Raw genomic sequence first — 21,602 nt, forward strand, 5'->3', positions numbered from 1 at the left:
AATCGGTGTTAGAACAGTTTTATCACCTCTGTAAGATCCCTCATTCCCATTTACTGTTAATCCCCAACCACTAATCTACTTCCTATATCTATTGACTTCCCTTTTCTAGACATTTCATATAAACGAAATCATAACAGTGTTTCTGCCTGGCTTCTTTCACTTAACATAATGTTTTTGAGGCTCATCTGTGTCATATCGTGTATCAGTAGTTCATTTTTTATTGCTGAATAGTATTCTATTACATGGATACTACACTTTATGTATCTACTCATCAGTAGGTGGACATTTAGGCTGTTCCCATTTGAGCTATTATGAATAATGCTTAACAATATTCTTGTGTAAGTCCTTGGTGAATATAAGTTTTCATTTTTCTTGGGTATATACTTAAGAGTGGAATTGCTGAGTCATATGGCAAATTTGTGTTTAACTTTTAAGAAACAGGGATGTCTAGTCCTGATTGATTTGCAGCTCCAATTCTTTTGTTTCAGACCGTAAAGGCTACATATGAGATACACTATTTCTTTGTTGAATTCCACTGATGCTATCATTGAAGGAAAATTTTCTCAGATTCTGACAAATGCTTGACCATTAATCTTAGTTTCCAGTCTTACTGCATGTACATTTTAATCTTTGCCTTCAAGTATATTTTAATAGGAAGAAAGAGATAGCTTCATGTCATGTTATCCCAAATTCTTTTAATTAGAATAACAAGGTGAACAGGGTAAATTTTCTTTAAAAAATAATACATTAGGAAATGAATCTGGTTCATTTGTGATTACTTTCCATAACTTCCTTAATATATGGAATATTTTCTTCCTATTCCGGTGATAGCTCATGCTCTACTCATGCATGTATCTTCCAGGTACTTATTTATTATTTATAAAGGGACTAATGTATGTGTAGCTGTTAAGTTGCTCTCATGTCTAAAGAAGATGTGTGTGAATATGTGTGCATTCTTTAACATTGTATTAAGGAATTAAGTAAATTTATTTAGCCTAAAATATGGTACTTGTTTTTGTTCAAATTAAAATTTCTGAAATTTAGTGATTTTCCATTTATTCCAAAGTAACTTTGAAATGAGCTGGTTTGATCAAAAACAGTACACTTCCAAAGAATATCAAGATATCCCTTAATATAAAGTAAAATAAGATTATAACTTATTTCAGTGAGCATGTGTTCTCATATCTCTAATAGATTTCAAACTATGTGTTTGGTATATGGATAGAGGTTACAGAGATTCTATCTTTGTGTTTTAGAATTCACTGAGCAATTTTTAAGATGTGCTGAAATTCCTTCCAGGACCTAAAACACATACATGTGTACACATGCACATACTCTCACATGGTCCGATGCATACACACACATATTTACATACGCATGTATGCACATAGACATACACACACACTCATACTCACTTGCTCTATGAATGTGCATATATACATGCAAACAAAACACAGCCTGTGGATGTATTATTTGCTTTTAAAAGTTTGGATTTGGTTCTTTGTGCTTTTAAATATACTCTGAATTTTTTTAAAACCAATTACTTCTGCCTTTACTTTCTCTAGCTTTAAAAATGGTAAAAGGGGGCCTCCCTGGTGGCGCAGTGGTTGAGAGTCCGCCTGCCGATGCAGGGGATGCGGGTTCGTGCCCCGGTCTGGGAGGATCCCATATGCCGCGGAGCGGCTGGGCCCGTGAGCCATGGCTGCTGGGCCTGCGCGTCCGGAGCCTGTGCTCCGCAACGGGAGAGGCCACAACAGTGAGAGGCCCGCATACCGCAAAAAGAAAAAAAAAAAAATAAAAAAAATAAATAAATAAAAATGGTAAAAGGCCAATTTCCCAGGAATAAGTTGATTATCATTGAATTAAACCATGGAAACAAGATTTTTTTCCAATCCATTTAAGACTTGTGGAGAAAATATTCTATGATTATACTTTATTCATGATTTTTACTTGATGCATGGATTGAGGTTATAGAGATTGTCATTGGCATGCTGTGTTTATAAACGTTTTCATGTTATTTCAACTACATGTCTAGTACATTCCTTATACTCTAATAAAAGAATATGTAGGCAGAATCCTCTTTTGTAGCAATCAAGAAAAATACAGGCAAGGACATAACAAAAAAAAAATGGTTAGCGTACTAGACCAGTAAACCCAAATTAATAATGAAATTTAATATGAATAAATGTGATGTCTTACAATTTGATTTTTTTTAATTTACACAAATACAAAAAGGAGAGAAATATATTCATAGCTATTTACACAAAAAAGGCTTAGGGAGTTAAGTTGACTGTAAGCTAGACATGAAACCGTGTCACATGATGAATGCTTAAAAGTACTGGGTATTATATACAGACTGGAGGAGAAATACTTGAGATGTGATCACTCCCTTCTAAATGAAAGGATTTAATATAGACGATAAAGTAGATTTATTCTTTGAATCACTTTAAGTGATTTCTACTTTAAGTGGATTTGAGATGAAAATAAAGACATTTTATCCATTAGAGCCATTTGTAAAGGGATTGTATTGCCTGCCTCCTATCGAAGCAAGCTCCTGGAAGAGCAAAGGCAGGGTCTAGGTGGTATATAGAAAGCATTCCTGTAAGGTACTGAATGGAAGATTGAGTTTCTTGGGCTCCTTCCACATATGTGACCTTAGCAGTCCAGAGCAGAGTTTGACCATTCCGCTGTCACTCGGGGGTCAAACAGGTTATATGAATGAGTGAGGCTATCTGTGTTGAGTGATGGGGCTAAATGGATATTGTATGTATGTTTCAGTAGTCAGTTCCAATCCAAGGTTGCCACGCCATAATCAGGACCCAACTTTACCAGGTCTTCTAATTTTTCAACTGAAACTAGAAATCTTAATTTCTAAAATGTAAACTGTCCACATTTTAAAATTTAGCAACTAATTCCAAAATTTTTAAAGCACAATTATGGGCTATCACTTTTTAACTTAGTTTAGGAATTATCCCAGAAACTTGATTCTACTCCCCTGCCTCGGAAGTGCATTTTGGGAATTACTGAATACTCTGACCTTTGAAATTTTATCACAAAATATCTAAATGTGTGACTGTGTAAAGGGTAAAGCACCTGTGTAATACCCACCCCTTAGCATCCTGTCATCTTTAATGGCACTTCAAACATATTTCTTACAAGATTCTAAAGTTGATACAAAAATGATGTTAATATCACTGCATTAATTAAGTAGAAGCTGGCCGATACACAATATAAAAACTGGACAAATCATTATTTTAACATACAAATGCTGGCAGCGATTCTTTTCTTTGCCTTATTATAGAGAAAAGCCATAAGAAACTGCTTTCACTGCCCAGCCATAATTTTCTAAATGCATTTTAATTACTAAATGCAGTGGTGCTTAGAACTCAAGTCATTAACTAGAGCAAATTAGAAGGGAATATAAATCTCCACATTTGCTGATGACATTCATCGCTTAGTAAGCATACATTTACTGTGGATCAAGTATCTAAGACATAAAATAATTTTTTAATGATTATTACTTCAAAAGTCATTAACCAGGCTCTCAGGTTTAAAAAAAAATAGTCTCAATTGAGAAAGCTTCCAGTCCTGTATCTATTCATTTGTGCGGGACTTTCTGAGGCCTTTTCAGGATATACCTATCCAAGTGTAATATGTGATATGAATATCAGAGAAGCACTCTTATCATGTTGCCTTTGCTTTTTTAAAGCAAGGTGGTCTTGTTTGGGGATCAGTTTATTATTGATAATTTGGAAGACCTTCTAACAACCTACACCCTACTCCAATAGAGGTTTTCTAAAATGATGTAGGAGATTCTTGTATCAGAAACTCTCTCACCAGTAGCCTTGAACCCTTTGAATATCTTCAAGTAGCTTAGAGAATACAGAGACTAACTCTGTCTAAGGAACAGGAGGTGTTTGGTCATATACTATAAGGCACACAATGGAAGGCAGGCAATTATTGGGTCCAAACCTAACTTTTAAAAGGGATGTTTTTTACAAAGATTTTATAAGCCCCAACTATTATAGTATTATCTCCAGTTTCCTCCCAATTTCATTTCCTCTAGTTCTATAGCAACCACATCCCATTAATGAGAGAAACCTTCATTTTTTTCCCTCTGACACCACATGGTCCTTCAGACCTTTTGGATTTTCTGGAGTTAAGTTCAGTATTTTGCTTTTCAAGTTTCTGGCTTACCTAAATTTCACTGTACTAATTATGGCAAGTGAGTTCCAATCTAACAACATTTAAGCACTAGTAACAAGCAATATTCTAGGAAGAGAGCAGAAGAGATCTAAAATAATGATTGGCACCAAGGAATGACTTTTAAAAAGGAAAGACACTATGCAACTCTAGAGCCATTCAAAGCCTTGTGGCCCTGAGGAGATAATCCTGACTCCCGCATAGGCAAAAGTTCTAATGTTTTCTCTTTCATTGGTGGTTTGGTTTGATAGCATGCTCTACAGAATTCACACATTAATATTCTTTAGCAATAAAGAATTTATACAACTCTGTATTCAGTCTGACCTCTGCTGTGGATATCTACATCAGCACAAAGGGAGAAGCATGAAGGAGCCAAGAAAAGGAAAATTCATAGGATTCTTTTATTTTAAAAAATCTCTTTAAATAACAAAGAACATGATCCCAGCTATTTCAATTTGGCATTGGTTCGAAGTAGAGCAGAAAACTAGCTTTTCCAGCTTTTGAAAGTGTTTACTTAGGCATTCACTGTAGGTAAGAAAAAATAAGTTTTGAAGCCTCATAACTCAGAAGGGGCCTGGGCTTACAGGACAGAAGGAGAAGATAACCTTCTGGCAGAAGAGGGTTGATTTATTCTTGCAGATGTGGGTCTCCACCGCCATGACACACACTCTGTATGCCAGATACACCTCTCCATGTGTGACATGTACCTCTGTGATAATATTCAGAAGGGGATCCCCATCTTCCCCAAGAATGAAAAATTAAGTTTTTTAAATAAATACTAATACTAATACTAATAAATATTAGTATTTGCTGGGAACAAATCCCAGATTTAAATTGTTGATTAATTTTCTTCCCCAAATCTTCCAAAGTTGTTTCTTGGAATAGATTAATTAATGACAACTTTCTTTTCCTTTCTTCTCTATTCTGTTCTTTTCTAAATTCTGGCCTTTTAAACTAACAATCAGTAGGAGTTTGGGAAATCTAGTCCTTAAAATGCAATTGAGAATTTTCTCAATACAGCTTTCTTTGAATTTTTTATGTTTCAACTTTGTAAATTGACTGAATTAGGAAGTTTTGTAAGATGATTTTTCTTCCCTTGCCTAAGAAAACTATAGAAACAAAAGGACAAATAAAATTGACAGATATAAATTAGAAACCTAGATCGAGGGAAGCACTGTAAAGATGTATACATCACTTCTTCTGAAAAAGAAAGGATAAAAGCTAAGTTCAAATAGAAGAAGTACTTCAAAAATGTGCTGAGCCAGACCCTGTATTAAGCTTGACGGTTAGGATGAACTTTATTAGCATTTAACTTATATCACGCCTTCGGTGCTAATTAAACACCTTCTTCTATTAAAAGAAGCATCTTAAGAGAAGCATCTGCCTTTTGTAAGCTTTTATGATAACTTATTTAAAGCTCAGTTTTATTAAAAAAATATTTTATGGAATCAAAATATTGACAAAAGTAGGGGAAAAATAAAAACAAAGAAAGTACATTGACTTTCTTTTTTTCCTATGTTTTTTGATCCTCCCTTCAGCTCTTTTACCTGGCCTTTTATGTATGTCTTTTGCTTTTCTGGGATTTGAATAAAGGATTTTTTAAAATAAATATCAACTCAATTTTTCAAACTCAATGATGAAAAGTATTTGGTAAATGTAATAGCTGTTTATGTGCAACAAACTATCACAAAATTTAGTGGCATTAAACTGTCATTTATTTGCCTAATTCTTTTGCCCTCTGTATGGATTATTCTGGTCTCAGTTGGGTCCCCAAATATATTTGTGGTCAGCTGACAGTCAGTTGGGAAGCTCTGCTTCTGGGAGTTGGCTGGCTGTTGGCTAGGACAATGGGAATAACTGGGCCATGTGACTCTTTTCATCCAGCAGGCTACCCCAGACTTGTCACATGGGGCAGCACGTTTCCAAGAGAGAATGAGCAGAAATGTGCACGATCTCTTGAGGGTAGAGTCAGAACTAGCATGTCATCTTTCCTACCACATTTTACTCCTACTGTATTTTATTGGTCAAAGCGGGTCACAAGGCCAGCCCAGTTTGAAGAGGTGCAGAAAATGACTCTGCCTCTTAATGGGGCATATTGTAAATGGACTATTTACTGGGAGGGGAAAAATACAGCCAGTTTTGTAAAGAGTTTTACTGTGGAAAGCCTTTATCACTAATAAAGTCTTAAGTCTAATGTATAAGAGACACTGGTAGGAACCCAAAGGTTAGGTCCCTTTATGCCCATAATTTCCAGATTATGTTTTATAAATCCTTGGTGAATTATATTACATGGAAAGTAACTTAGTTCACATAAGAATTATCACATTGATGTTTCCCCAAGGCTAGGGAAAGTGAAAGAGTATGGAGAGTCATTGACTTGGTTCCTTCCACGACTGAGAGCTAAGAAGAGGTCACTTAAGAATGCACTTTGGTGAAGACTGTCTTGATCTGGGCTTGAGGGCAGGAAGAGAAGCAGAGACTCTGTAGACTTCCAGGGCCAGGGGCAGAAGAGAAACTGTTGGAGAGGTGCTGATGAGAAGAAGCCACAAAGGCAGATAGGCCATCAAAGAGTGTTGGTAGCAAATATCCTTTACAAAATGATTTTGAGACCTAGAATCTTAATTTATCATGCTGGGAAAGTGAATTGGTAAAAATCAAAAAAAGTATTAGAACAGAACAAAGGTGTATCATATGTTCCATTTTAAATACTTTTCAGCTCATACATTTTTTACTCTTTAGTCTTTTTGTTGGAAAGGTTGAGACACTTTGTTTTTCTAAGCTTTAAATGGAACTTTTTAAATGGACTTATTTGTTTGTTTTAACCTACCAATTTCTTGGATTAGGATGCTTCAAAAACAAAGCTACGTAAAAAATAAGGTTGAAGTAGCTACTTTCTCATTCAACTGACATTGTCTGAGCAACTACTTTGTGCCAGGTATATTTCTAAGAGCCAGAGCTATCACAGAACATTACAAAGGTCCTGCGTGTGTGGAGCTCACCTCCCAGAATGAGACAGACGTGAAACAGATACACACGTCAGAGGGTGAGAGGAGGTCTGGAGAAAAATAAAGCGGGGTTAGGAAGACAAGGAATGTGTGGAGAAGAGAGAAGAGGAGGTATTTTATAGGGGCTTCCCTGTTTTTTTATACCAAGTGGTCTGGGAAGGCCCCTCTTAGGGACCCTGAATGAGCTATGGGAGTGGGTAGTGAGAGTGTATGAAGGAAGAGTGTTGCAGGCAGAGGAAAGGCCCAATCTGGAGCATGCTTGGCATGTTTGAGGAACCACAAGGATGTTGGTGACACTGGAGCCGGGAGAGCAGAGGAGGATTGAGGTGGGGATGAGGTTGGAGAGCTTGTTTGGGGTGGGGGGCAGGGCTGACCACATAGAGCAGGGTTGTGGTTCAGAGCCAGCTGTACATTTTACCCACTGTGGGAGCTTGGAAAAAATTCCTGAGCCCAGCCCCAGAATCTATTGAAATTTGTCTGGGTTGAAGCCTGGTCATGTCTTTTTAAAATGTTACCAGGACAAATCCACTGTGTAGTCAGGGTCTCCTGTGCCTTAGTAAAGCATGGCTCTGACTGAGCAAGCTGGAAAACCACTGGAAGATTTGCCAGAGAAAAGTAACAAGACCTGATCACCCTAGCATGCCTCCTTCACCCACATTCCCTTTGCTTCTCAAGATCATGTCTTGTATAAAGCTTGGGACCCTGCCTCATACATTGAGGGGAGAGAGTGGAGAATGTGGTTGTGGGCAAGATCTCTGGGTGCTCTTACCTGCCTCTCCTCTGCCAGGTGTCAAGGATGTAACACAAGGCAAGGAGGAGGACTTCTAGGGACAAGAGCCTCTCCTGTTCCCTTTCAAAATGGGTTGCTATAACAAAATCTCACCGACTGGTTGGCTTATAAATGATAGAAATTTATTTCTCACAGTTTGGGAAGTCCCAGCTCAGCATGCCAGCATGGCCAAGGGAGAGCCCTCTTCCAGGTCACAAACTTGTATACTCATATGGAAGAAGAGGCTCGAGAGCTCCGTGGGGTCTCTTTTAAAAGGGCACTAATCCCATTCTTGAGGGCTCCACTCTCATGATCTAAGCACCTCCCAAAGGTCCTACCTCCTGTTACCACCATCTTAGGCATTAGGATTTCAACATATGAATTTTGAGGAGACACAAACATTCAGATGGTAGCAGAGCCAGAGTTCCTGGCTCTTTCAGTTTTCCTCCAGCCTTCAGTCAGAAATCCCCATGCCTCACTTCCAATGTCACCCTGAAGTCACAAGCATTCACAGGATGGCTATAAGAACCAGTGAGTGTATATGTCACTTCTGCTGACTTCTGTGTTGACAATAGAAAAATACATTGCTCATGTGTAATACATGCAAACTAGTGCCTCAAACCCATGCAGCTATGATGTAATAGCATACAGAAGGATATGCCCAGAAGTAATACAACCCTCTACTTTACTTCTTTTGGAGTAGCAGTGGGATGTAATTGTTCAGAGCAAAAGCTGTGAAGCTGGATAACTTACATCCTGGCTCTAACATTTGCTAGCTAAGTGGTTTATCCTTTGTGTGCTTTGGATAATGGTAGCAAACTCCTAAGACTGGTAAGATTAAATGAATGGATACATATTAAGTACTTAGGGAAGTACATGGCACACATTTAGTGCTCCATAAATCCTATATTAATACAGTTATAGTTTCCTTCTTGATTTAATCACTATACAAGTGGGTCCCTCTTTAATTTTATTAAAAACATAGGAGATTTTTGTACAAATAATATGTATAAAAATAACATTTTAGACAGGTTCTTCTCTGTTGTTTAATTGCTAAAAACACAAAGAGATGACGTATTAAGAAATGTACCAAATTTTAATCAAGGAAGAAAGCCAGTCTCAAAACATTTTAGAACACAAATCCAATTTATATAATTGCTGTGCAAACAATTTTTGGTAAAACTCTAATTCCTGGCCTTCACGTGGATAAAAAGAACAGCAGTCTCTTTTGGATAGCTGAGGATGGGAATGCAAAGGATTAAGATGTGGACAAGACATGTTTTCAACATATTTATCTAGAGAGCCACCTGACGTGCCTACTCTGAGAACAAAGATGAAAATGTGAGATGTAGTTCTAGCCTCCTAAACTGGTCCCCTTATAGAGGTCCCTAGATTTAGTGCATGAACGTGGGATGGGGTGATTGGGGCGGGTGACAAAATTTTATCCTCATGGGAAAGAGACTGTTTAGACTTACCTTATTTCTCCAACTTTCTCTTCCCAAATGAATCTCTCATCTTTGTTTCATTGGGGTCAGAAAGTTAATAAAAACTTACAGGAATACGAAACGATGATTAAGTATTTATTGAAAATTTAAATGTGATACGTAAAGGTACAGGTAGTCTTGGGGGTTCCTTAAAGGCAATATATTTTTATTTAGGGGGAAACCTCTCAGAGCTTTGAGTTTGACCCACCACTTGAGTGATGTTTAAATAAAAGTAAAATAGAAAATGCCTCTTAAGAAAGGATGGCCTAGTTTCAGCATTTCTCCTGTATTAATTTAGAGGGCTAATTTTAACATTGCCCACAGGATAAAATCTAAATTTCTCATCTCCAGAAGCTGACCTCAGTCCCGGAAGCGTCTTCTTCTGCCTCGTCTCTATAGTGTCTCTGTCACCATTCATCTGTAAGGCATGCTTATTCCTCCACACCTTTGCCCTTGCTGTTTACTTGGTTTTATTTCTGTTGAAATGTTGCACATCCTTCAAAGGTCAGTGCTCTTGGATGATTTTCTCTGATTTCCCCACATCTGGAATCATAGCTGTTTCTTTGCTCTCTCAGTTGTTTGTTTGTTCTTTATTCATAAATGCAGTTAATTCTGTCTACTGTTTTAACTAATTATCTGCATTCTTTTTACCATCATAAACAGTTAGCTCTTTGGGAGGAGAGTAAAATATTTCTCATATTTGCATAACCATACTGTACCGTATATATGCCAGAACTCAACAGATATATATGGAATGAATGAAAAACACCCCCCCCCCAAAGTTCTCAGAACCAGAGCACACTTTCCCTTATTTCACTTGCATGTCATCCCTTTACCTCATGGTCATTTGGACTGCCACCTTTGTGTCTTTGTATTTCTTCTATGACAATCTGATTATGGATACTCCTTTAATAATAACTTAATGTAATAATTAAATTTAACTAATCTAATACTGCAATTTAATCATTGTGATTTAATTAATTATTCTAATTAACTGGATAATTAAATTTAGTAAATTAATAATTTAGTCATTTAAACCTCTTAATACTTCTAATTGACCTTAGGACAATAATTTGACTTGACGAGGTAAAATCCAAACTTTATTCAATGTCCTTCAAGATCTGATAGTAAATCCCATGTCACCCTCTCCTCACACTTTGTTACAGCCATCCCAAATTTCTTTGTGTTCCAGAAATGGTCTTTCTACATGGAATGCTTTGTTCTTCCCTTCGCCCTCCTCTCCATCTTTAGCTGTGTTAGTCCTCATCTACCAGATTCAAGATAAGCTGTTACTTCTTTCTGGAAATCATCTCTAGTTCCCCATACCATCTCCAGCCCTAGACTGATTAAGCCTTTCTTCTTTGTGATCTAGTAAATAATAAAGGTCAGAAAGACTTGGGTCAAAATCTGATTTTGCTTCTTACCAAGTGGTGACTTTAGACCAGTGCTTCTCACAGTTTATCATGCATCAGAATCACCTGGAGAGGTTAAATTGTGGCTCACAAGGTCCCATCTCCAGAGTTTCTGATTCAGTAGTTCTGGGATGGGTCCCGAGAATCTGCATTTATCACAAGTTACCAAGTGACACCGATGATGTTGTTCTGGGGATCGTACTTTGAGAACCACTGCTTTAAATAATCTAGTTAACCTCTCTAAGCTTTAGTGTTACCATCTGCAAAAGGAGACTAAAGGGGTGTTTTAAGAATTAGTTGGGGTAATGTATATAAAGTGTTTGACGTGAATTAGTCCTCAATCAATGCCAGTTAATATTGCTTCTGCATTATCATTGCTTACATCGCACTGTATTAAATTGTAGACTGAACTGGCCATTTGCCAAGTAAATCAGGAACCTCATAATGAGCAGAGACTGTGCTGTTTTTATTATGGTACCTTATGAAGTACATTAGTAAGTGCTAAATAAACATATAATGGAGTAAATTCAAAGTAAGAGCATTCCATAAATATTTAACAAAATAAACTTAGGTGGTTCTTTGTAGGTAGCCCCTATACAGAATGTTCCAGGATTCCCTAGTTCAGCTCACTATATTCTTGGTTTTCTTGAGACTGTTTTTGCTGCTTGGTTCCTAAATCACTTTTGGTTATGGTGAATCAGTCCCCACAGCTTCTGTTTCTAAGAAAATTATACAAGCAACATGGAGAATGTCTGTGAACTAGAAATAAATAACCACGTAGACTATTCATTTGGCTCTGTAGTTTCCTTTTTATACTGAATGAAAGCAGTTGCAGCATGAACGTATGCCAGCATTTAACACTGGAACTGGGTTAGAAATTAACATGTGAAGAATTTAATTTGCAGTTCTTGGCAAATTCATGAAACCTGCTCTTTAGAGAAACCGTGCCTCCTTTTACTGTCAGCCTGTACCGCCATCCTCCTGTTTGACCTCAGAATCTCATATTTCATATTCACTCATTAGTTCAGCAAATATTTTTTTCAACATCTGCTGTGTGACAACTATTATTCTCATGGTGGTGACGCCACACTAGGACAAAGTCCCTTCTTTACAGAACCTAAAGCATGTCATTTGCCAACTTGTACTTTGTTTGCATCCCTGTCTCCCACGTTAAATTGTGAGCTTACTAATGGTAGGTACATTATTTAATTGTGTATCCAGCTCAGTATTTGGTACATGGTAGATATTCATACATACAGTTACTATTCATACAGCGGAACTTTATTTTAATGGTGGTGAGAAATGGAACTGAGCACCAGAGATCAAGACTGCTGGTCCATGAAAGGATTTGATACTAGGTGTGTATTTTTTGACCTACAAAGTGTTATTTGTTTGAATTTCAATTAGAGCCAGCCAATAAAATGGGGGAGATTTTACATAAAAATCCAGATCTCCAGCTTCTTTTGAAAAAGTCTACATTCCTAATTCCCTCTCAGCCGGCTCCTTTAGATGGAGCATGCCATCTCCATTTTACTATAACGCCTACTATTCCCTACTGTATTACATGTGTGTGGAAGAGTGTATATGAACATGTGTATCATGTTTGTCTACATGCATGTGTGGTGAGGAAAGAATGAAATTCTTCAAATTCTACATAAATCCACTGAAAGTTTGTCTTTATAAGCTTATAACAACCTAAGTCCAACTGCAAATAATACCGTATTCCTTTTTTTTCTTTAATGATGTAGAATGCTAACAAGTATTTCTTTCATTTGAATAATATAATATATTGAATTATCAATCTAAATTTTCTCCAAATTGCTTTTCTGCATTTTTATAGTAGGTTTCCTGTATTTCTCAAATCAACTTGATAATTGCCAGCTACTCTTCTATTGTGATATATATCCCCATCCAAAGTAAAATATATCTAAATCTATCTGGTTTGGGGTTTTTTCCCTCCCTTATGGCTATTAAACTAGCACTTTTCATTTGGCTTGGTTTTATCATAGGAAATTAGGATACTTAAAAATATAAAATTGAATTAAAATTGTAGTTTACCAAACTAAATCTATTTATGCTTTATTTCAGCTATCTTTAAAGAGAAGAGGAAGCAAAGATTTGCCAAAATCTGAAAAGAAGGCTCAACAGACTCCCACAGAGGTATGTGGAAATAAAATTTCAGCTAGTACATCAAACATCTCTAAATGTATATAATAATAAGCTACATCTATAAGTAGACATAGTAACCAGATACACTCGTGTAAAACAGAGTTAAATTATGCATATCAATTATGTAGCTGTAGATGCAGGAGACAATATAAAGCATTCAGTATCTTTTCTTTAAAAGCTAGCACTAACATCCCTGTTATTATTGCTTTTGCATTGTAAGCACACAGCAGAATGTCATTAGTACTTTATGTGTTGCTACATTTAAGAACTGTACCCATGGTGCTGGTCTTGTTCACTCATAATTAATAAGGACAATAGAATAGCTATTCCTATAGTATCAGGAGATCGTAAAGAAAGGAATGTTGTAGGAAGGGTGGCAGAGGGGAGAGAGAGACTCCTGATGGCTTTGGAGAGTCCTAGAATGAAGTAGTTCTCTCTACCAATGACTGGGGAAGCAAAAGAAAGGAAATTAAGGAATAAAAATAAAACTTAAAACATGTCTTCAACATGGGCTTGTTAAGAGACTTAGAAACACAGCCACAGTAAAGACTAGGTCTACATTTAGGGTGAGCAGAGGTGCTGGTGGATGTAATAAAGGAGATTTTAAAACAGAAGAGGAAATATTTAGGGACAGCTATGATATTATGGCTCGTTAAAAATACTTGGCTAGATATTGATTTTTAAATGTATAATTTGGGATCTATAGGACTGTAGCATATGTACTTTTTTTTTAATTCTTACAAGGGGTTTTCTCATTAGATAATTTTAACTAAAGCAATACTTAAATATTCAAAAGTTGAAAAAGTTGATCTCACTCATTTTTTAAAAAGCATAACATATTAACTGTTAATTTTCCTCTTCCTCGCTCTCCCTGCGCTGTCCTTAGTTAATTTTTCCCCTGGTGCTGCACATGAACATTTATAGGCCTCGGCAGTTCTAGAATCCCAGAGTCTTCTACCAAAATCATCTCCTTTTTGCACCTTTCTCATCATCCCCTTAATAAGTTCATATATGCTCTGTCACCACAACTCTCCCACTGTGTCTTTGCCATAATTTTATGCATCAGTTCTCTTCCCCACCTCACTGAGGGAGAGGGGCTATATGCTCCCCGTTCTAAAAATCTTATGTCAGCTTTAATTGACAGTTTATTTTTTTTTAACTCGTGTTTGTCCTATTCTTATACTTCCCATGGTAAAGCTTATTTATTTTTTTTCAACAACATTCTCTAATCCAGGAATTCTTAACTGTTTGTTCCTGGCTCTGTGGACCCCCACTCCATGTGCACAGGGGCACTTTTCTGCAAAAGACATACGCATCTTTCATCAACTTCTCAGTGGGACCTGGGGCCTTACAACAGTCAAGACATGTTGCAATCCACCAGTTTTTATTTCATGCACATAAATGTCCTGGGAAATTTACAAGGATGCTATTATGGCCTTTGAAGTCCCTGCTATCATTTCCAATTCATTTATTTTCAGAGGTTATTACCTGTCTTTTTTCAAAAACCCACCCCAGAAGATTGATTGGACTGTCTCAGATGGGAGATCTCAATTATAAAATAGTCCATAGATGATTCTATTGCTCAGTCAAGGTTGAGGACCATTGAGTCACATACTTACGTTAGGGCAAGCATCCCATATTGTTGTAATTCATATTTACATATTCATCTCCCGTACTTAGCCAGGGCATATTGTAGGCAGGGGCCATCTTACTCAGCTTGCACTCATCAGTGTCTAGTGTCTGGCACTCTGCAGCAGGATCAATATGCACTTTTGAATACTCCCATGTCCCCCTTTTCTAGATGAGCCATATGAAATTGCCAACACGCTGTTGGTTCTGACCTACACAAATGGCAATTTCATATGGTTCGACCTGCTATTATTTATATAGCTTTTTATTTCATTTTGTTCAATTTCTTCTATGTATGCCTCACATGTTCCTCCAGCAGCACAGTGACTTTATATACTGAGAAGTGGTATTGCTTAGCAGTTAAAAACAGTAACTTTAGGATCAGGTTGCCTACATGGAAATCTCTGCCACGTACCAGCTGCATGGCCTTAGACAAGTTGTTTCCTCATCCTTAAAATGGGGTCATAATAGAGAGTTGTACAGATTAAATGAGTTAATATATATAATTTATCAGAGTGCAACTTAGCTTCCAGTAGTGGCTAGGTTAAAGCCAAGCTCAGTTCACTTCTTTGGGCCCTCATCATCTTTATGTTCCCCTTCCTCTTATGTCATCTGTATCTTCTTAAGACTGAGTCTTTTTTTTTTTTTTTTTGTGGCATGCGGGCCTCTCATTGTCGTGGCCTCTCCCGTTGCGGAGCACAGGCTCCGGACGCGCAGGCCCAGCGGCCATGGCTCACGGGCCCAGCCGCTCCGTGGCATGTGGGATCCTCCCGGACCAGGGCACGAACCCGTGTCCCCTGCATCGGCAGGCGGACTCTCAACCACTGCGCCACCAGGGAAGCCCTATTCCTTCCCATTTTTTAAAATGAGGAAACCAAAGTCCACAGAAGTTACACGGTATGCCCCAAGTGCATACTTAAAAGAGAGTTTGGGGAAATTGTCCTTGGGAAATATGTCCTTGGACATAATAATGTGTTTTTATATTAGCTCTCTGAGAAAGAGTTGATTTCCATTTTTCTGTTTGTAGTTTTCCATTTAGTTAATGATTAGGGTTTGAAGGTTGTCCTGAGAATGTGTGAGAAGAACTTCTACAGGGTCTACCCCATCATCCTTTTACCAGGCAGAACTAGTTCTATCCATTTCAGACTGATGGAAATAAATCCAATTTTAAGAGTGATCTAGATGGAACACTTACCAATTTCTTCTTGGATGGACCATTCCAGTGTTAAACTTTCCCTACTTTTAAGCCCTTTAAAAACAATTCTTCCTTGAATAAAGATGGAGGACAGATTACTTGCTGTATGGCCGAGTGATCATGTGCCAAACTAAGCTTTAGTGTCAGAACCGAATTCCAATTTCATCTTTGTCCTTTGCCACTTATGAGCTATGTAACCTTGAACAAGCTATTGAACATCTTTAAACCAGGAATTTTAATACCTACTCATAAGCTTACTCTGCACGTTAAATTAGGTCATACATGTGAACAACTTTACAGTATCTGGCTGAGAGTCAGAACTCAGTAAATGGCAGTGAGTACATATTAAGCACATGCTCCTTCCAGGGAAGAGGTTTCATATTTACTACAGTCAGGGGAACTCAAACCATGAGAAAAACAGAACAAACAAAATGAACATTGTTGAAAATGACAGCCAAACAGTTGTATGCAGTGAGAACGTATAATTCTCTGAATAGTGATGACCACAGTTTTTCTCTTTTTATATTCCCTTCTCTTTTGGTTTCCAGGATGTAATATTGTCCTAATCTTTTCTCTGCCAAAGAATTTAAATGATTTGGAAAAAATGTACAGCATCTACTTCTCTGGCTCTCTGTCTCATTAAATCTTATTTACAAGAAAAAGGAGTTATTTTTGCAGGTGTCCCTTTTTGGTTGTTTTATTTACATAAAAATGATCCCCTGTCCGCTTCCCTTTTTTTTTCCCAAATGAGGAGGACAATGAAGATCTGAAATGCCAGCTGCAGTTCGTGAAGGAAGAAGCTGCTTTGATGAGAAAGAAAATGGCCAAGATTGATAAAGAAAAGGACAGATTCGAACACGAGCTCCAGAAGTACAGATCCTTTTATGGGGATCTGGACAGTCCTTTGCCTAAAGGAGAAGCCGGGGGGCCTCCCAGTACCAGAGAGGCTGAGCTCAAGCTGCGGCTGAGGCTGGTGGAGGAAGAAGCCAACATCCTGGGCAGAAAAATCGTCGAACTAGAGGTGGAGAACAGAGGCCTGAAGGCGGAACTGGATGACCTGAAGGGCGACGACTTTAACGGCTCGGCCAACCCCCTCCTGCGGGAGCAGAGCGAATCCCTGTCGGAGCTGCGGCAGCACCTGCAGCTGGTGGAAGACGAGACGGAGCTGCTGCGAAGGAACGTGGCCGACCTGGAGGAGCAGAACAAGCGCATCACGGCGGAGCTCAACAAGTACAAGTACAAGTCGGGCGGCCACGAGAGCGCGCGGCACCACGACAGCGCCAAGACCGAGGCCCTGCAGGAGGAGCTGAAGGCGGCTCGCCTGCAGATCAACGAGCTCAGCGGCAAGGTCATGCAGCTGCAGTACGAGAACCGCGTGCTCATGTCCAACATGCAGCGCTACGACCTGGCCTCGCACCTGGGCATCCGCGGCAGCCCCCGCGACAGCGACGCCGAGAGCGATGCGGGCAAGAAGGAGAGCGACGACGACTCGCGGCCGCCGCACCGCAAGCGCGAAGGGCCCATCGGCGGCGAGAGCGACTCGGAGGAGGTGCGCAACATCCGCTGCCTCACACCCACCCGCTCCTTCTACCCCGCGCCTGGGCCCTGGCCCAAGAGCTTCTCTGACCGGCAGCAGATGAAGGACATCCGCTCGGAGGCTGAGCGCCTGGGCAAGACCATCGACCGGCTCATTGCTGACACCAGCACCATCATCACCGAGGCGCGCATCTACGTGGCCAACGGGGACCTGTTCGGACTGATGGACGAGGAGGACGATGGCAGCCGCATCCGCGAGCACGAGCTGCTCTACCGCATCAACGCGCAGATGAAGGCCTTCCGCAAGGAGCTGCAGACCTTCATCGACCGCCTCGAGGTGCCCAAGTCCGCAGACGATGCCGGCGCCGAGGAGCCCATATCCGTGAGTCAGGTACAGTTCTGCCTATTGCGAGCCACGGCGATGGCGAGGCTGGTCCGCGGAGCCGCGGTCCCTGGAGGGGCGACTCCGCGCACCGACCTCCAAGCCCCGCTTTAGGGAAGTCCCAGCTCAGAGCCTCTCTGGGCTTGGAAGCCCCATGGCGCACTTGTTCTTTCACACTGTCCTTCTTCAGGCCTGAGGTTTTCGTAATCCAATCACTTAGTAACTATTCTCCCTCTGTTTTGCTTAAAAGGGAAGTTTACCCGCCTCCCCCTCTCTCCACCCCCCACCCCCAGTTTTTGTGTAAAGATGAAAGGATTTCTAAAATATATGATTATTGAAGGTCGACATTTTCAATATTACTCTACTGATTCTAATAGATTGAGCTGCAAGAAGATTCCGAATAGAAATCTTCCATTGCTGATCTGTGGTTTTCGAGCCGAGATTAAAATTAAGCTTAAATATTTTCAAATCACTAAATGATCAGGATTGATGCATAACTCCTGGAAAGAATGTAGAAACCAGAGGTAAAGAGAGATGATATTGTGTCTGGATCCCTACCAAGAGGAGCAAATAGGAGCCACTGATGTACCTACCACACGTCGAAGTAACATGATCTTTATTTCTAGAGAAAATCACTGTCGGCTCTATAACGGAGAATCTCAGGACTGGGGAAGGAGTGTTATACCTTAGCTTTAAGGCAACACTAATTCAGAGAAATAGTAATAACTATTCCCGAACAGGGAAAACCAGCATTTTTCCTTCATCCTAATTGTAGAGGCACACCCGATGAGTTGGACTGATCTGCTCTAGCCAGGTATGGTGGCCAAAGACTGATGCATTTTGTCAGGGTTAAGCACGGAAGAGAGTTTATAAAACAAACAGGCAGTGCTACTCCTCTAGCAAGGCTGGTATCTTGTATCCATTGGAGAACCCACGGAAGAACAACAGCATGCATGGCTTTTAAGACACGCAAGAGGGTTAAACTTAAAAATCAGTTTATACACAGAAGCATGATATTAGATTAACTGCCTGTTAGTCACAACTAGAAAAATTGCAACCCTATTGCTTATTTATCTTGCATGCTGCTTTGCTTTGCTATTTAAAAAAAAAATTTTATAATAAAACTTGTTGAATTTCTAAATGTTAAAGATTTTTTTTCCTCTATGTATTATATCACATAGTTGGTTTTTAATTTCCTAGTTTCAAATTTTTGAATACTTTGAGCATGTGGTTTTTCAGTTATATTCTCAGGGTGAAGAGATAGAAATCAGAGTGAGAGAAAGTACTGTACATAATAGTAGGTTTTCAGACTTTATAAATATATATAAGGGAGGGTTCTCTATTGTAAGTTGAATGAATGCTTAGATTAGTTGATATAAACTTAAGTTTTAAAAATTATTATTAATGAATTCTTCTTTTTGTCTTTGCATTTACCTTCCCAGATGTTCCAGCCTATCATTTTACTTATTCTCATTCTTGTATTATTTTCATCACTTTCTTACACAACAATATTTAAACTTGTCTTCCTTTTTACACTGTTTTTTGTACTGTAAATCTTTCATCATTTACCATTCATTGTAGTATTTTCAGTTTGTTTGTTTTGTTCACCCTTCAAGACAAGAAGTAAAAGAAGTATAATTTCTGTAGTAACCAATGCTATAAAAACACTGAAGACTGCTTATTTCTTTAAAAAGACACATCTTACCACTACTAAATTCAATAAGAAGCCTGAGCATTAAATGTTTCAGGTAAGGGAGTAAGTATGACTTCTCTTTTTATAAATCATTTTAATTTTTACTTCTTTCTTTTACATCTTGATTTGCACTCTTCTTAAATCACTGTAAGAATGACTGTAAAAATTGCCTAGGTCTCTCAATTATTTCTCAGTATTTGACTATTATGATAATTCAGAAGCTGGACATTCACAAGTTGGTCACATCTTAGAAAATATATAGATTTATAAAGTACTTTTGCTAGGTTGCAACAGACTAACAACATAATTTTGATAACCAATAAACATCAATGAAAATTATGGTGAACAAATGAAATGTGACCATCATGGGAACTAAACTATTTATTGTGATACTAATGGTGTTCTGTCTAAAAAGATGTGTTTGGAAGCATGAGAGTGGATTAGGCCTTAGTTCGTTGAGAAAGTAATTATCTTCATCCTACTGCACTTGGCCAGCTTCAGCCATTCCAACCAAACCAACCATTTCTGCATTTACCTGTTATACTTGGAGCTATATATTGCTAATCAAGTTTTTGCCTGGAGTCCTGTCCTCTATAATAGGTTACCACACAGAACTGCTTCTGGAGCAGGAAATATGCTAGAAATACAATATATTAAATATTTTGAGTAGAGAAAAGAATAGTCATTCTGTAGAATTTCATTAAATCACAGTCCAAAGCCAGTAGCATAGTTCCAGTGGGAGTTGCTCTCTAGACAAACTTACTTTGGTGAACCTCAACATTACCCTTTCTCCTCCTACCTAAAGTGGCCTGGATAGGTTCCCTGTACCCAAAAGGTCCTACTCTGTCAACCTCATTGGCAATTTACAGAGTGGAAAGCTAGACTGCCCTACTGTCACCAAGATTCAGAAATACTAGCACTCGTTGACGTCACAGACGTAGAGATACTTGCATGTTGGTTGGTGGATATGAAAATCTGTAGTAAAGTGAAGTGTCTTGCCCTCAACATAAAAAATAATATATGGAAAATCTTTGCTCTAATACAAAATTTGGTACTGGCAACAGTCTTTTGAGTCCTCATCACCCAGCACGTCAGTTTCCCTTTGAGTATTAATTTAATAAAAAAAAACTACATAATAGTTTAAAATTTAGTTTATAATACCTGCTCTTAATCTCCATGGTTTTCAATTTATTTTGGTTTTCATTTTGTTTTGTGGGGAGGAGAGACCGGGAGTGAGGAGTGGTTGACCAACAGTTCGAATCTGTCACTACATACTTGTGGCTTTTTGTCTTAGAGATTCAAATGGCTAGATAGAACGTCATGACAAGAACAAATGAAATAACATAAATGCTATACTTAATTATTCAAGTGTTACTTTTAAAAAATTTTCATCTCAGGAAAAGCAACCACTTTAAAAATCAAAGTTTGTCTGTTAGATCCTTGGTCAACCCCTAGACCACCATCTCAGAGGAACCATGTTGGCAATGGAAGTGGAACTGAAGGTAAATGTTTGAGGCTGAAATTTATCTGAAATATTTATTGCCTTGGGAGCCAGATACAGCCAGCTGAACAATGACTCCCAGCTACCTATGGAGCATTTGGTAGCTTATGGAGGTGTTGCCGGTTCCAGTCACAATGACTGGAAGCTCATTGGCATTTAGAGGAAAGGGGTCAGAATTTCAAATAATTGTCCTTCCCAGATTCCTAACATTATCCCTGTGGGGAAGCATGGCATGCAGTGCGCTTGTTCACTTCAGAAGGATTGTGGATATTCAGTACCCTGTGTGGCTTTATTCTTAAAGCCAGTTTCTACTGGCTTTAGAATTGAAACTTTCTTTACCACAAGGAGAATCAAGAGCTAAATATCTAGATCAGTGGTTTTCAACCTTAGCCATGCATCAGAATTCCTGGCATGCTTTTAGAATTGAGACCCTACTTCACACTAATTGAAACTGAATGTATGAGCCCAAGCATTTATATATATATTTTTTTAAACTCCCAAGAACCAATTCTTTAGATGTTTGAATTATCAAAAATATGTAGATACAGCTTATACCACGGTTATAGTAAACCATGTGATAATAGCCGTATAGAATCATCAGTTGTCTAGGTTTTAGTAGACCTT

General features: G+C 38.6%; 2 protein-coding genes across 4 annotated transcripts in view; both read left to right on the forward strand.

Annotated features, from left to right (window-relative positions):
• Positions 1-19,349, forward strand: part of MTCL3 (MTCL family member 3) — a 41,415-nt gene extending 22,066 nt beyond the window's left edge. Inside the window, exons 5-7 of the mRNA XM_082633530.1 lie at positions 12,962-13,033; positions 16,618-17,793; positions 19,227-19,349. Of these exons, the coding sequence (XP_082489656.1) occupies positions 12,962-13,033; positions 16,618-17,793; positions 19,227-19,337 (1,359 nt within the window). The 3' untranslated portion in view covers positions 19,338-19,349. The remainder of the gene's footprint in view (positions 1-12,961; positions 13,034-16,617; positions 17,794-19,226) is intronic.
• The window catches only part of KIAA0408, a 34,828-nt gene continuing 30,944 nt past the window's right edge, over positions 17,719-21,602 (forward strand). For 2 of the 3 annotated variants that reach the window (XM_082633531.1, XM_082633533.1), the window contains exon 1: positions 19,550-20,979. Coding sequence is in view for 1 of the 3 variants with exons in the window: in XM_082633534.1 (XP_082489660.1) it covers positions 17,759-17,784 (26 nt within the window). In the remaining 2 variants the exon portion in view is untranslated. Of the gene's footprint in view, positions 17,785-19,549; positions 20,980-21,602 lie in introns of those variants that run through there. The other variant, XM_082633534.1, reaches the window with a different exon arrangement.

Source organism: Mesoplodon mirus (assembly GCF_964341445.2).
Source record: "Mesoplodon mirus genome assembly, chromosome: 10".
In the NCBI taxonomy this organism is placed as follows: Eukaryota; Metazoa; Chordata; class Mammalia; order Artiodactyla; family Ziphiidae; genus Mesoplodon; species Mesoplodon mirus.